This window comes from Glycine soja, chromosome 14 (assembly GCF_004193775.1).
Source record: "Glycine soja cultivar W05 chromosome 14, ASM419377v2, whole genome shotgun sequence".
Taxonomy (NCBI): Eukaryota; Viridiplantae; Streptophyta; class Magnoliopsida; order Fabales; family Fabaceae; genus Glycine; species Glycine soja.
Window position 1 is genome coordinate 11703040 of NC_041015.1, and position 13058 is coordinate 11716097.

The 13058-nt window shown below is 36.1% G+C and overlaps 1 protein-coding gene across 2 annotated transcripts; it reads right to left on the reverse strand.

Moving 5' to 3' along the window:
* Window positions 1–603: 603 nt before the first annotated feature.
* Window positions 604–13058, reverse strand: LOC114385346 (G-protein coupled receptor 1-like). 2 transcript variants are annotated; one of them, XM_028345385.1, is made up of 9 exons: window positions 12771–13055; window positions 11831–11862; window positions 11561–11730; window positions 11186–11280; window positions 10268–10369; window positions 10111–10167; window positions 9432–9575; window positions 8195–8265; window positions 604–1246 (listed from the first exon to the last, which is right to left on the reverse strand). In XM_028345385.1, the coding sequence occupies exons 1-9, from the start codon at window positions 12951–12953 to the stop codon at window positions 1144–1146; spliced, it is 957 nt and encodes a 318-aa protein (XP_028201186.1). In that variant the 5' UTR covers window positions 12954–13055; the 3' UTR covers window positions 604–1143. The 2 variants fall into 2 exon arrangements, with proteins under 2 accessions (XP_028201186.1, XP_028201187.1); XM_028345386.1 differs by lacking the exon at window positions 604–1246 and adding an exon at window positions 1315–1760 and having other exon boundaries at window positions 12771–13058.

Sequence of the window (13058 nt, forward strand, 5' to 3'; positions counted from 1 at the left end):
TGGACATAATCGCCACCACTACTAGAAACAGACGGGGAAAGAGCAACCCTACCGTGTGCCTCGAGCTTGTGTTTTTGTTAGGTCTTACAAAAAACAAATGTTAATCAGCATCCTTAAGGTATTAATTATGAAACTTTAGAAATATTTTTATTGAAAGACGAAAATTTGTACTATCTATGATTTTTTTTACGATCTATGATTTTCAAACTAAATGTTTTGCCTTTTAGCAATACCCTTACAAAAATAATAAGTAGACACATTTACTCTAAATGATATTTAGTGAGGAAAAAAATGAAAATAGTATTAATATAGATGATAAAAAGAAAGATGTAGAGAGAAATGATTAGTATTAGTGTTTTAGAATAGAAGGGTGTCAGGCCATCATAAGATGATGCATCAGGAAAAGAATTTCTGTAAATAAACTTAAATTATATATGGTCGTTCCGTGGAAGATCAGAGGGCCCAAATACATGCTCTGCACAAGAACTATCTCCAACATTAAAGCACAAGTTATTTTAAATTATTATTTCACCTAATTTTGAACCTTCATTCGCGGCTGAGGGAGCCCTGCTTCTACTTCATGACAACCGAAGGGGGGGAAAAGAAAAAACAAGATATGGGCAATGTATGTTTCAAACTGAAGTACATTTTTAGCTCGAGAAAACCATATACACAGCAAATTTGGGAAAGTTGTTTAGCAATTTGTAACAATCTGAAAGTGTCCATCTAACCTATACAACTAAATTTAAGAAACCATTCAATTGCAGATATTAGGACTGGATACAATGGGGCATACAGTGATGCTCTAAGTCAAGACTTGTTAAAAAGATGAATCAAAGGGAGAGATATTAAGCCTTTTGTGAAAAAGATAAAAGCACTCTTTGCAGTCACAAGTAGTCCTCAATTAGCTGAAGCAGATTTCACACGAAATGGTCCATCCTCTGATCTGCTTGAGAAGGATCATCAGCAGTATAAAATTCACTGAGTGAATGCCACGATTCACGTAATTGAAGCAGTGGAGCAACAAATAGCCTGGAATGTTTGCTGCCTACAGATCCTCTGTTGTCTATGAAAACAACATCTCAGCAAACTAGAATAAGAAATGTAACATGGCATGGAGGATCACAACATGTCCATTCACTGTTATTGATCTTCGGTTTTGAACAAAACTAGTTCACTTTCTTGCTGTAGGTTCTTGTACTTCAAACTGTTAGGCAGCCATCTGTTCAATCTCTCAGGCCAGTACCTGGCATAAGAAAAAAGAGAGAAGCAAATTTGGTTATATATTTTAAACTAAATATGCAGTATAAAGCAATAAAGAAGCATCTATAATTAAAGGTGGTAAAATTGAATAAATGATAAACGTCAATTTTTGTCATTGAAAAGGGAAACAAGAACCTCATAAACTTTGGACCTTCAGCACCAACTACCCCTAAATTAAGTGCTCATCAATAGACTAATAAGTGTTAATTTATGAAGTTGGTTCCGCAAATTCTAGTGCACACACAAATTCAGTGAACTAATTCAGCACATGTAATGGCCCGTTGGTCGAGAATTGAGTAAATTGATGGCTATGCATGTTTACAAGGACCTAAACCAATGTTGCCAATCATTTCTAGTTTTTTTTTTCTCATTTCTTCTTTCAGTACCTGTCATTAAAGTAGATGTAACGCCTTCCTTTGGTTCCCTATGTGGACTTCCTATGCCCAAAACCACCTTCTCACAGGTGGGCAACTTTCATGTTTGCCTCATCAAAGCAACTGAACACATGTAAGATGAATGAAATGGATGATGCTTGATGTGAGTTTTCAAGTCTCTGGAAAGACTAAAAATACGGTATTTATTACACAAATTTGACTAGTGCCACACTCCCACTAATGAAACAAGTTTCACATTATCATATTCTTCAATAATTGGTTATATGAAATAAATCAAATTCTTAATTTTTTTGGCATGAAAAATACTTTTTCATAAGAACTCTTTTTAATGGAGTATCTAACATGCACCACCTGAACCAACCACCTATTGGCCTTCTTGTCATGTTTTCTCACTTTTTTTAATTACAAAATTTATTTTGTTTCATTAATGTATTGCAAACCATTTAGTAAAGATGAGTTGTGAAGCAAAGTGTTTGCTGTTGACTATTTGAGTATTGTAAAGGAACTGCAGTTGAATATGGGTAGTTAGTTTACCTGAGTTAGTTTCCTCAATTAGTTAGAGTTAGTTAGTTAGTAACAGCTGTTGACAGCTGTCCTAACTAACTTATTAGTCTATAAATATGAAGCTGTAAGCATTGAGTTAGTTGGGTTAATGAATTTGCGAGGAAGCCAAACCCGTAGTTAGATAAAAAAAAATAACTCACAATTAGTTCTTTATTTTTTTACGACAAAAGAATTATATATCGTATATGATAAGCAGGTCTGTACAAGTGGTACAGCTGCAAAATACATCCAAAAAGAAGTGGCTTAATTTTTCCAAAACAGCGAAACCTGCACCATGCATTTCGCCAGTCAAAACAGTGAAACCTGCAGCCTTGCCCACGTGGTCTGCCACCTGTTTCGCCAGTGGTAATGGCAAAACCTGCACCACTTGTCTTGCGCCCCAAGGCTGTTTCGCCAGTCTGCATGGCGAGTCGCGTGTTTCGCCAGTTTGCATGGCGGAATGCTTCTAGGAATAGACCCCCTGAGGAATAAGTTTCAAAACAGACCCACTTAGGGAATAAGTTTGTAAAAGTAACCCCCTGGGGTCAATTTGCCGCATGATGGTGCCCATGGTCGCGGTGGTCGATTTGCAAACTTCTAGTGTCAAGTCTGTTTTAAGTATGGCCATACCGTTTCTCATTGTCATTATTGATATGATCAGAATTATCAACCAAACCCTAATTTGACACTTAATGATCCCTTAATTCCACCTCCTAACTCGTATCAGTCAAGTCAGAATTATCAACCAGCCCAAAATTACTCATCTTCGAATTATTCTTCTAAGCAAAAACACCTCTAATGCTGCTTCTAGATAGACCACTAGTGGTTCTCATCCCTCCAATGTTTGGATAAATCCTAATAGCTATAAAGCTTCAACCTCTAATGCACCTAGTGCTATGTTGACAAATACTGATCCACTGTCTAATAATTCTAATTGGATCCCTCATTCTGGAGCATCTTTTCATGTTACTGGAGAATCCCAAAATATTCAGCAATTAGCTCCTTTTGAAGGACCTGACCAAATCTTCATTGGTAATGGTCCAGGTCTGAATATTTGATCCACTGGTTCCTCTCATCTTATTTCCCCTCATAAGTCTAAAGTTTCTGTCTCTTAATCAACTTTTACATGTGCCATCTATTACTAAAAATCTTATGAGTGTAAGTAAATTTGCTAAAGATAATCAAGTTTACTTTGAATTTCACTCACATTTCTGTGTTGTTAAATCTCAGGTTTCCAGAGAGATCTTACTTCAAGGCTCTAATGGACCTTGGACTCTATTCATTTCCGAATCTCTACAACTACAAAGCTTTCCAATCAACTCATCAACAGCTTCCTGTTTTGATTCCAATTCCATTGCTTCTAATTCTGTTATTTCTACTTGTACAAATTATGTTGCTTCTGTGGAGACCAAGTCAAGCAACCTATGACATGCTAGACTTGGTCATCCAAATTTCCATGTAATGAAACTTGTACTACAAAATGAAATATACAACTATCCAATAAAAATGCTGTTGATTTCTGGGCATCTTGCTGTGTAGGAAAGTTTCACAGACTTCCTTATTCTCTGTCTAATACTGTTTACTCTGCTCCTTTAGAGTTATTTTACAGTGATCTTTGGGGACCTTCTCATGTTGCTTCCGCCAATGGCTTTTTATATCACATAACCTTTGTTGATGCCTTTTCAAAGTATACTTGGATTTATCTCTTAAAGAATAAATCAGAAACTTTCAGTATTTTTCAACAGTTTAAGGCAATGGTAGAAATTCAGTTTAATGCCAGAATTAAAAATCTCCAAACTGATTGGGGAGGAGAGTTTAGACCTCTTGCCCCTTTTCTAGCTAAACTTTGAATAAATCACAGATTGATATGTCCACACACTCATCATCAAAATGAAGTGGTGGAAAGAAAACATAGACATATAGTTGAGTCAGGCCTTACACTTCTCAAACATGCATCCTTACCTCTTAAATTTTGGGACTAAGCTTTCACTACAGCTGTTTTTATAATAAACAGATTACCGTCATCCTCCCTTAACTTTGATGTACCCTATATTGTGCTTTTTAAACAACCACCTGATTACAATGTTTTGAAGACTTTTGGTTGTGCCTGTTTTACCTTTCTTAGACCTTATAACAGACATAAACTTGATTATAGGTCACAAGAATGTCTCTTCTTAGGGTACTCAACCTCTCACGAAGGCTATAAGTGCCTCTCATCTTCAGGAAGACTGTTTATCTCTAAAGATGTTGTGTTTAATGAAATCAGATTTCCATATACTGATTTGTTTGAGTCATCTTCAGTCTCTTCTACTATTCCCTCATCTTCCACTCATTTTTCTCAGTCCAATTCCTCTGGTTCACTCTCCACAGGTTACATCTCCTACTGTTTCTTCTCCATCTGCTTCTATTGAGAATTCTGTTTCTGTTGAGAATTCTGCTTCTTCTCAACCTGTTTCTGTTGATAATTTTGTTTCTAATGATAATTTACCTTCTATTGGTGGTTCTAATGCCGGTTCTGTTGAGCATTCAGATTCCAACCCTGATGTTCATTCTCCTTTACCTACCATAACTACTAATGCTCACCCTATGCAAACTAGATCAAAATCTGGAATATTTCAACCCAGAATTAATCCTACACTTCTTCTCGCTCATTGTGAACCAAAGAGTATTAAGCATGCCATTTCTGATCCCAACTGGTAGCATGATATGCAGCAAGAGTACTCAGCTCTCATTAACAATAATATATGGGATCTAGTCTCTCTTCCTCCTAACAAAAAGGCTATTGGATGCAAATGGGTTTTCAGGATAAAGGAAAATTCAGATGGATCTCTTAACAGATATAAAGCTAGACTAGTGGCCAAGGTTTTCATCAAGTTCAAGGATTTGACTTCAATGAAACATTTTCACCAGTCATAAAACCTGTCACTATTAGACTCATTATTACTCTAGCATTGACTCATCAATGGAATCTCTTTCAACTAGATGCCAACAATGCATTCTTAAATGGTACTCTTGAAGAATCTGTCTCTATGTCACAGCCACCTGGCTTTGAAAACTCAGATCACTCTCTGGTTTGTAAGCTAAAAAAGGCTCTTTAAGGCTTAAAACAAGCTCCTAGGCAATGATTTGACAAACTACAATCCACTCTTCTTCAGTTTGGCTTCATAGCAAGCAAGTGTGACCCCTCATTGTTTGTTTACACAGCTCAACATCAAACTGTTTATCTCCTGGTATATGTTGATGACATAATAATTACCGGTAGCTCTTCTATGCTGATCCAGAAACTTACCTCTAAACTGAATTCCAGCTTTGCTCTAAAGCAACTTTGAAAATTGGACTATTTTTTGGGAATTGAGGTCAAAGCACAGCCTGATAACTCTCTTGTTCTCATTCAGAGCAAGTACATCAGAGATCTTCAAAAGACTAGGATGACAGAGGCTCAGTCTATCTCCGCTCAATGACAACCACCTGCAAGTTGTCTAAGTCTGGTAATGACTTATTTTCTGATCCTACTTTTTACAGATCAGTTGTGGGAGCCTTACAGTATACTACAATTACTCGACCAGAAATAAGCTTTGCAGTTAACAAGGTCTGTCAATTCATGGCTAATCCATTGGAAACTCATTGGACAGCAGTCAAGAGAATTTTAAGATATCTAAAAGGGTCTCTCTATCAAGAACTTCAACTAAGACCAGCTATATCAGGTCAACCTATTCCTCTTAGAGGTCTTTGTGATGCTGACTAGGCCTCAGATGTTGATGACAGAAGGTCAACATCAGGAGCTGCAGTTTATCTAGGACCTAATCTCATTTCCTGGTGGTCAAGAAAGTTGTAGCCCGGTCAAGTACTGAGGCAGAATACAGAAGTTTAGCCCAAGTAACAGCAGAGATTTTATGGATTCAGATTCTCTTGTCTGAATTAGGTGTTCCTTTTAAAACACCAGTGGTTTTTTGAGATAACCAAAGTTCTGTAGCACTGGCTCACAACCCTGTTCTCCATACAAGGACCAAACACATGGAAGTTGATGTGTTTTTTGTCAGAGAAAGAGTTCTAACAAGGCAGCTGATTGTTAATCACATTCCTGGTCTTGATCAGTGGGCTGATGCTTTAACAAAATCCTTATCTCCAACCAGGTTTCAGTTTCTAAAAGGCAAACTCAATGTTATTGATTCTTCTTCTAAGTCTCGACCACCTTCAGTTTGAGGGAGGGTATTGGAGTATTGTAAAGGAACTGCAGTTATTCAACTGCAGTCCTAGGTTACCTGAGTTAGTTTGCTCAGTTAGTTAGAGTTAGTTAGTTAGTGATAGCTGTTGACAGCTGTCCTGACTAACTCATTAGTCTATAAATATGAAGCTGTAAGCATTGAGTTAGTTGGGTTAATGAAACTGAATTTCCCCCTTTTTTCATTTCTCTGTTATCAATTCTAATACTGGCAAGCATATAAACAACTTATTATGCATGTACTTTTGTGATTACTTTTTGAATATTATCTATGTTCTTGCTTAGTTTAGGAACATGTTTTCTGGTATGAAAATGTTAACACAATTATATGAGATGATGTTACTTTTGTGCTTTTTGACAACTTATTGTTTCATTATATATTACAGATCATGCATCAGAAAAATACATTACAGACCATTTATTGGGCATGAATGTGGGCAAAGTGATTGGGATAGGGCCTTTATATACTTGGCCCATAAATTGCATAAAGTAGGAAAGCTTATAATATTTTATCCTTATTTAATTCGAATCCGGAAACAGTCTCTTTGCATATGCAAGGGTAAGGCTGCGTACAACATCTCTCCCCCATACCTTCGCATAGCGAAGAGCCTCCGGGCAATGGGGTACGAAGTTTTTAAGAGATCTCTTTCCTTTTTCAGCTTATAACTTTTTTTGTCACAAATTTTTTTCTGAACAAATTCATAAGTGTTTTGCTTCATTGTACAATGTTCTTACTCTAATTGTTTTTGCTTAGTTTAAGATGTTTTCTGGTGTGAAAATGTTTTCATGCATGTTACTTCTTAGAAAGTGGATTTGGGCCTAACTCAACCCTAAAAGCTAGCTCTTAGAGTGAGAGTTGCCTCCAACTTATATATTCTATCTTGGCCTTATCTCTAGCTTATGTGGGACTTGGATTTTTTTCAATACACCCCCTCACACCCAACACTTTTGGGCTTGGTGCATGGATAATATGGTGAGTGGCCCTTTAATGAATCTAGGATACCATCTTATTACTGTATATTGTTTCACAATTCAACTAGTATTAAATACAAAAGCATATATTTTAAAGAATTAATCTTCTATTAAAGAAAACTAAATCAATTTAGAAAAGACTGAGGCAGATTGATTCCAAAGTATGAATGGGGAATATAACATGATTTGGCCCGAGAAAATAAGTAAAAATTACTAATAAATCAATAAAGCTGTGATGGTAGCACCAAATAGGTTGTGAAAATGACCACTGGAGGTTACAGACCTCCTCATAATTCACAGCCAGATAGACAATAGCTACCCAATGGTCTGCATTATGTTCCGAACAGGTGCAGCACATGTGGGTGCACCATAGACTTGCCCATAATTTTTCAACCAATAAGATGACAACTTAATTATAGTTTTTGTGTGTGAGAGTATAACATCCACCAGTTTAGCTGTGTGGCCTAGAGAAGATAAGGAGTTTGTGGCAATAGGGAGAAAACAAGAGTAACCGAATAAGCATTAAGGAGGAGGTAGTGGCAATAGGTAGAAAACAAGAAGTAGCTGAGTAAGCATTAAGCTACACACAAATCATGCAGGATAGTGGCAAGACACGTACACACAAAAAAGCTGAATGGTAAAGCTGACACAACTAGATTGGTGATAGAAGTACACAAGTTAAATTCAGAATAGGTGATGAAGATATTACAATTACACTGACCTTGAAACTCAAGGGACCAAAGTAGAGATAAAAAAAAATCAACTGGAATCTCTTCAGATGAATAGAATCAATACTTACTTGTCCAGTCTTTCACAAATTGCTCTACGAACAGAAGAATTGAGACCATAAGCAATTGAGTTAAAGAGGCCCTGCAATAAGTAGACAAAGTGACAGCTTAGTAAGATACCATAATAATGATAATAGTACCTTTCAGTTTCACAATGCTACACTTGATTCACTCATCACATGATATCAAATCTGTACCAATGGAAGCTAATTACATTTACAGGAAAAGCACACAGAATATTCCAGCAAAATGGAAAGCGACTAACTGCAGAGATACAACGCAATACCCTTGTGTATAAGTCAAATATGTTTGTATGCTAATACAACAGGGAAACGTTCCATAGCATTGATGAACTTCCATTTTTTTTGTTAGAATTTGAGGATAGGCTGATGATACAAAAATGTTCCTATATTGCCATATCCTCCTCTAAAACAATGGTGACTTTGGCATCACCTGCTAGTGTTTAAATTGTAAGAATTAACCTCTTGTTTTCTGTTACCCAGAGAATAATCATTGAGCAAATACAACATGCGGCTTAAATTGGAATCAAACCACTCTAAAACCCTGACAAGCACAATCAACTTATAGCACTGACTGGGGTTCAGTAACCAAACACCAGAAAATACCTTTTACAAGCTAGTAAACTCTAAATTATATAAGGTTGCATTATGCACGTGGTGTCTATATGAATATTTGTATTTTTTGTTTAAAGATGTCGAAATAACAATTTTGAACTAGTCGTATCCACATTTTAGCACCAATCAAGTCAAATGCTTAAATATATCAAATATCAATTATTTAGATGTATCTGAGATACCAGTTAGATAATGCATTTTAATCTGTTATTAACATATTAGTAGGGAAGACAATACATATAAAAACTTCGTACCCCATTGCCCAGAGGCTCTTCGCTATGCGAAGGTATGGGGGAGGGATATTGTACGCAGCCTTACCCTTGCATATGCAAAGAGGCTGTTTCCGGATTCGAACCCATGACCAACAGGTCACCAAGGCACAACTTTACCGCTGCACCAGGGCTCGTCCTCCGGGAAGACAATACATATGACTGTTCAAAAGTGTAAAAGGCTCACAAGTGGGTGCTAGAAGATCAGTGGAGATGCCAAAAGTTTATAAGAGAAGATTTATAACTAATGACAACCATGCTGAGAATCCAGAATTCCAGGTAAGTTTCAGAACATTCAGTGAACCAAAATTAAAGCTAAAATTAACATGGTTACTTGTTGATACCATAAGAGCAGCTGTTCCAACATCAAGAAATGTGAGCCAAAAGATCTTATGGTTGGGTTCAAAAAAATCATGAATGTGGTTAATAGTGCCAAAAGCCCATGATCCTATCAGAATCAGTGGATAGTATCCCCAGCGATTCAGAGCCTGCAGTGTAAAACCAAAAAATGCTATAAGTTCAGTGGGAATGTAAATGCAACAGGTAATAACAGTTTCCTCTAAAAATCAGTTTAAGCATGAATATGAGTTTACTTATGAAAAATCCAACAAAAAAACAAAGGGGTGAGCATCTCTAAACCACGTTAGAAATTAAAAAACAGAGTATTAATTTTATTTTTTATCCATGAAAATTTCCCTTCTGTGAAATACATTATAATGTACATCTCTTGTGTGAAAATTGAAAAATTCCTTTAATTCCAAAACAAACCTAGCCTAAATAAGGCCTTTGCACAAAAAGAATACATTACAATGAATAAGCCTCATGACAACATAAACTATAAAATATCAAAGGCACTAAGGACGACTATGATAAAGTTGCTAGAAATAAATAAATGCATATCTTGTGTTTTCTTTTTTATTATTTTTTGGGGGAAGGGACACAGGAGAGGGGGTGTTTCCTAATCCAAGTATATGGATCTTTATATTTCCAATCTTGGAGTTTGGAGACAATAGAATAAATTACCCTCATGTTATCTCTCGTATCTGACACAAAAGTTTGGCCTGACATACCAACCGCCATCTGAAATTCACCAAGAAACAAGAAAAGTAAGGTCTCAAAAAGTGCCTAAACAAGCAATTTGTTTTTGTTTGAGAAAGAATCAGTAAAATTAGATACATACACGGGTTGCATTATTTAGCATGCGTATTACTTGAAAGTATGTAAACCCATTATACAGAATTGCACCCCAGAGTGGCATGTAAAATGTTACAAAATGAACTGCCTGCATAGAAAAGAGAATTCACTTTCAGAGGAAAAAGAAAAATTAGTAGACTAGTCTAATAAACATGATACATATACACCATATATTAACAGTGCAAAGTTGCATAAAATTGGGAGATGACTGTCATTATTCTGCTTTCTTTCTATTACCATCACAAACTACTTTTACATAATGCCATAATGACAACCATCTTAGAAGTTAGAACCCAAACAAAAAGGCGGATAGAATGCTGTATAGAATATTCATCTGCTAGTAAACATTTCTTGCATGGATTTTTTTCAGCTGTTAATTTTAGCTTCTTTTATGTTAATAACTACATATTAGGTTTTGAATAATAATGAATTTCAACAAGGAAATTATTCTTCTCACAGATAAGCAAGTCCTTGCTTTCATGTCCAGTCCATTTGTATTTATAGGATGTCAAATTACAGAAGGAGAAAAAAAAAGTTGACACTAAACCAGGTAATTGAGGTATCTACACCATTATTGAAAGGGGATACCCCACTTAGTATCCTTTTTACTTTTCCTGAAACACTTAATATTATATTTTTATTACAAGTGGATTACAAAATGTCATTCCAAATTGATTGCAAAAGCCCACGCCACAATTTACCACTTAAGTGCCAATCAAAATTACAATTGAAGACAACTTACATTTATTTATTTTAAAAGGGGAGAAAACTGCTTTGCATTGCAAGTGCCCCTTAAGAGAATTGAAAACCCATTTGGCTACCACATGTAATCATAAACAAAAAAGAGAAATTTTCAGAAAATATATGAAAACAATGTGTGACATGTACTCCTACTACTACTTGCCTTCCCTGTGCGACCTGTTTGTGTCCAACACCATGCACCAAAATGTTTGTGGTCATTACCAAAGGAGCGCATAACTGTCATAACCAGAGAAGTACCTATCAAAAGTATTAAAAAAAAATATCAAATAAGCTCTCTGCATCGCAAGTTGCTAATGAAATGGTTGAGCTTAGACCAAAGTAGGAAGTCCTACTACTATTGATACATAACCAGGATCTGAAGCTATTCCATTCACATTAAGTTGCTCTAAAAAATCATATTCAGATTAAAAATCAAGGGATTGGGAAGTTAGAGAATGCGAAGATAAGAAGATTATTGCAAAATAGGCCATTTCTCAAAACTAGAATGTTAAAAGTTGATTTATACATAGCTGCATACCCCAGACATACAAGTGAAACATGGCCTCCAAATCTTCAACATCTGTTTTGTGTTTTACGACAGTGCGGTGCAAGGTAAAAGCAATTGTTGTAGTCCATAGAAAAGATGCCACACAAAAGAAATGTGTGCTATAGCCCTGAGCATAACAAAAGAAACCTTTGGACGGGTCCCTGTATCGAAATGAAACTCCTATCAATCATGTGATAAACAACTTCAGCTGATACTTGATACATACATTGAAGAAAGTCATGCTTGATCTAGCATGTATACCCTATTATGCTGAAGAGACTGCAAAGTATATCCTGCAATCAGCAAAAACATAATGAAAAGAGCATTACGGCTCAGAAGAAGAAAGGCATAAATAACCAAATAACAAATGCAAAGGAACAGACAGATATGTTTCCTGAAATGCCAAAGGATCTACTTCTTTCTGAATTGTAAAACAGCATTAGAAACAGAAATTAAAGTTGCCAAGGGCATAAACAAACAAAATAAAAAAGATTGCAAATGTTAGTTGCTTAACATAAAATGTTGTCAATCTTACAGTTTTCATCAACATAAACTCATAAAATACCTTTTACAATCACAATTGAAATCAATAACAAGCTGGCAATATCTTCTTTTTTCCCTTTATCTTCTTTTTTCTTCTTTTAGAAGGCTATAAGTGCTTATGAAGAAGTTTATCCAAACAATGTCATATAATTACTAGCTCACTAGGCATAGATAAGATTCTCAAACATACTAAAGGATATTTAGATTCCTAATTATTACTTTTTTACAAAATATGTTTAACTTAACCTAAGGTTCGCAATCAATTAGGTTCCTATTTCAAGACCTACTTGGAGTTGCAAGTTCAGTAAATTTATTTAGAACTATCCTCGAAAACCGTTATTTTATGTACATTCGTTCCATAACCAAATCGATTAATCACGCCAATGAAAAGAAGCAACTAGAAACCGAGTACAAAAACAAGCAATGAGGTTTAAAACACACACTCACTCACATACATATCAAAGTGCGAAATCAACCATCGTTAAATTCAATTGCAAAGGCCTAAGCGCGTTTAACCGTATCGTTTCTGCCAATCGTGATTACTGATAAGTGTTACTAAACTAACGAATGAGTCAATTCGAAGGAACGTTAAAAAGTAAAAACGCAAGTTTTAGATCTGAAGAAGAGGAACACGGAAAGAGAGAAAAAAGAAGCATACAGAGAGAGCGAGGTAGAAGACGAGCTTGAAGGAGAACTTGCGGAGCTCCTTGAAGAGGAGGTAGCACACTACAATGAAGCTGGAACCGGCTAACGACAGGCTCGAGGCTCCGGCGTTCACCGCCGTCAGAACCCGGCGATCGTGCGCCGTCAAAGCGCCGGCGACTGCGACGGAGGTCGCCATTACACGGAAAAAGCTCGCTGTCGGCGATCAGTAGTCACTCTCTAGATTATCAATTCCAACTCACTGCGAAATGAAGAAAAACAGAGGAGGTAGTGAAACCGTTTT

What these genes read in the sequence shown, in the direction of transcription:
- LOC114385346 (XM_028345385.1), bottom strand. Translation starts at nt 12,953, where the DNA reads ATGGCGACCTCCGTCGCAGTCGCCGGCGCTTTGACGGCGCACGATCGC. An exon ending in TCTTCTACCTCGCTCTCTCT is followed by an intron (nt 11,863 to 12,770) that starts GTATGCTTCTTT and finishes TGCTGATTGCAG; the next exon opens with GATATACTTTGCAGTCTCTT. An exon ending in TTGGAACAGCTGCTCTTATG is followed by an intron (nt 8,266 to 9,431) that starts GTATCAACAAGT and finishes TACTTATTGCAG; the next exon opens with GGCCTCTTTAACTCAATTGC.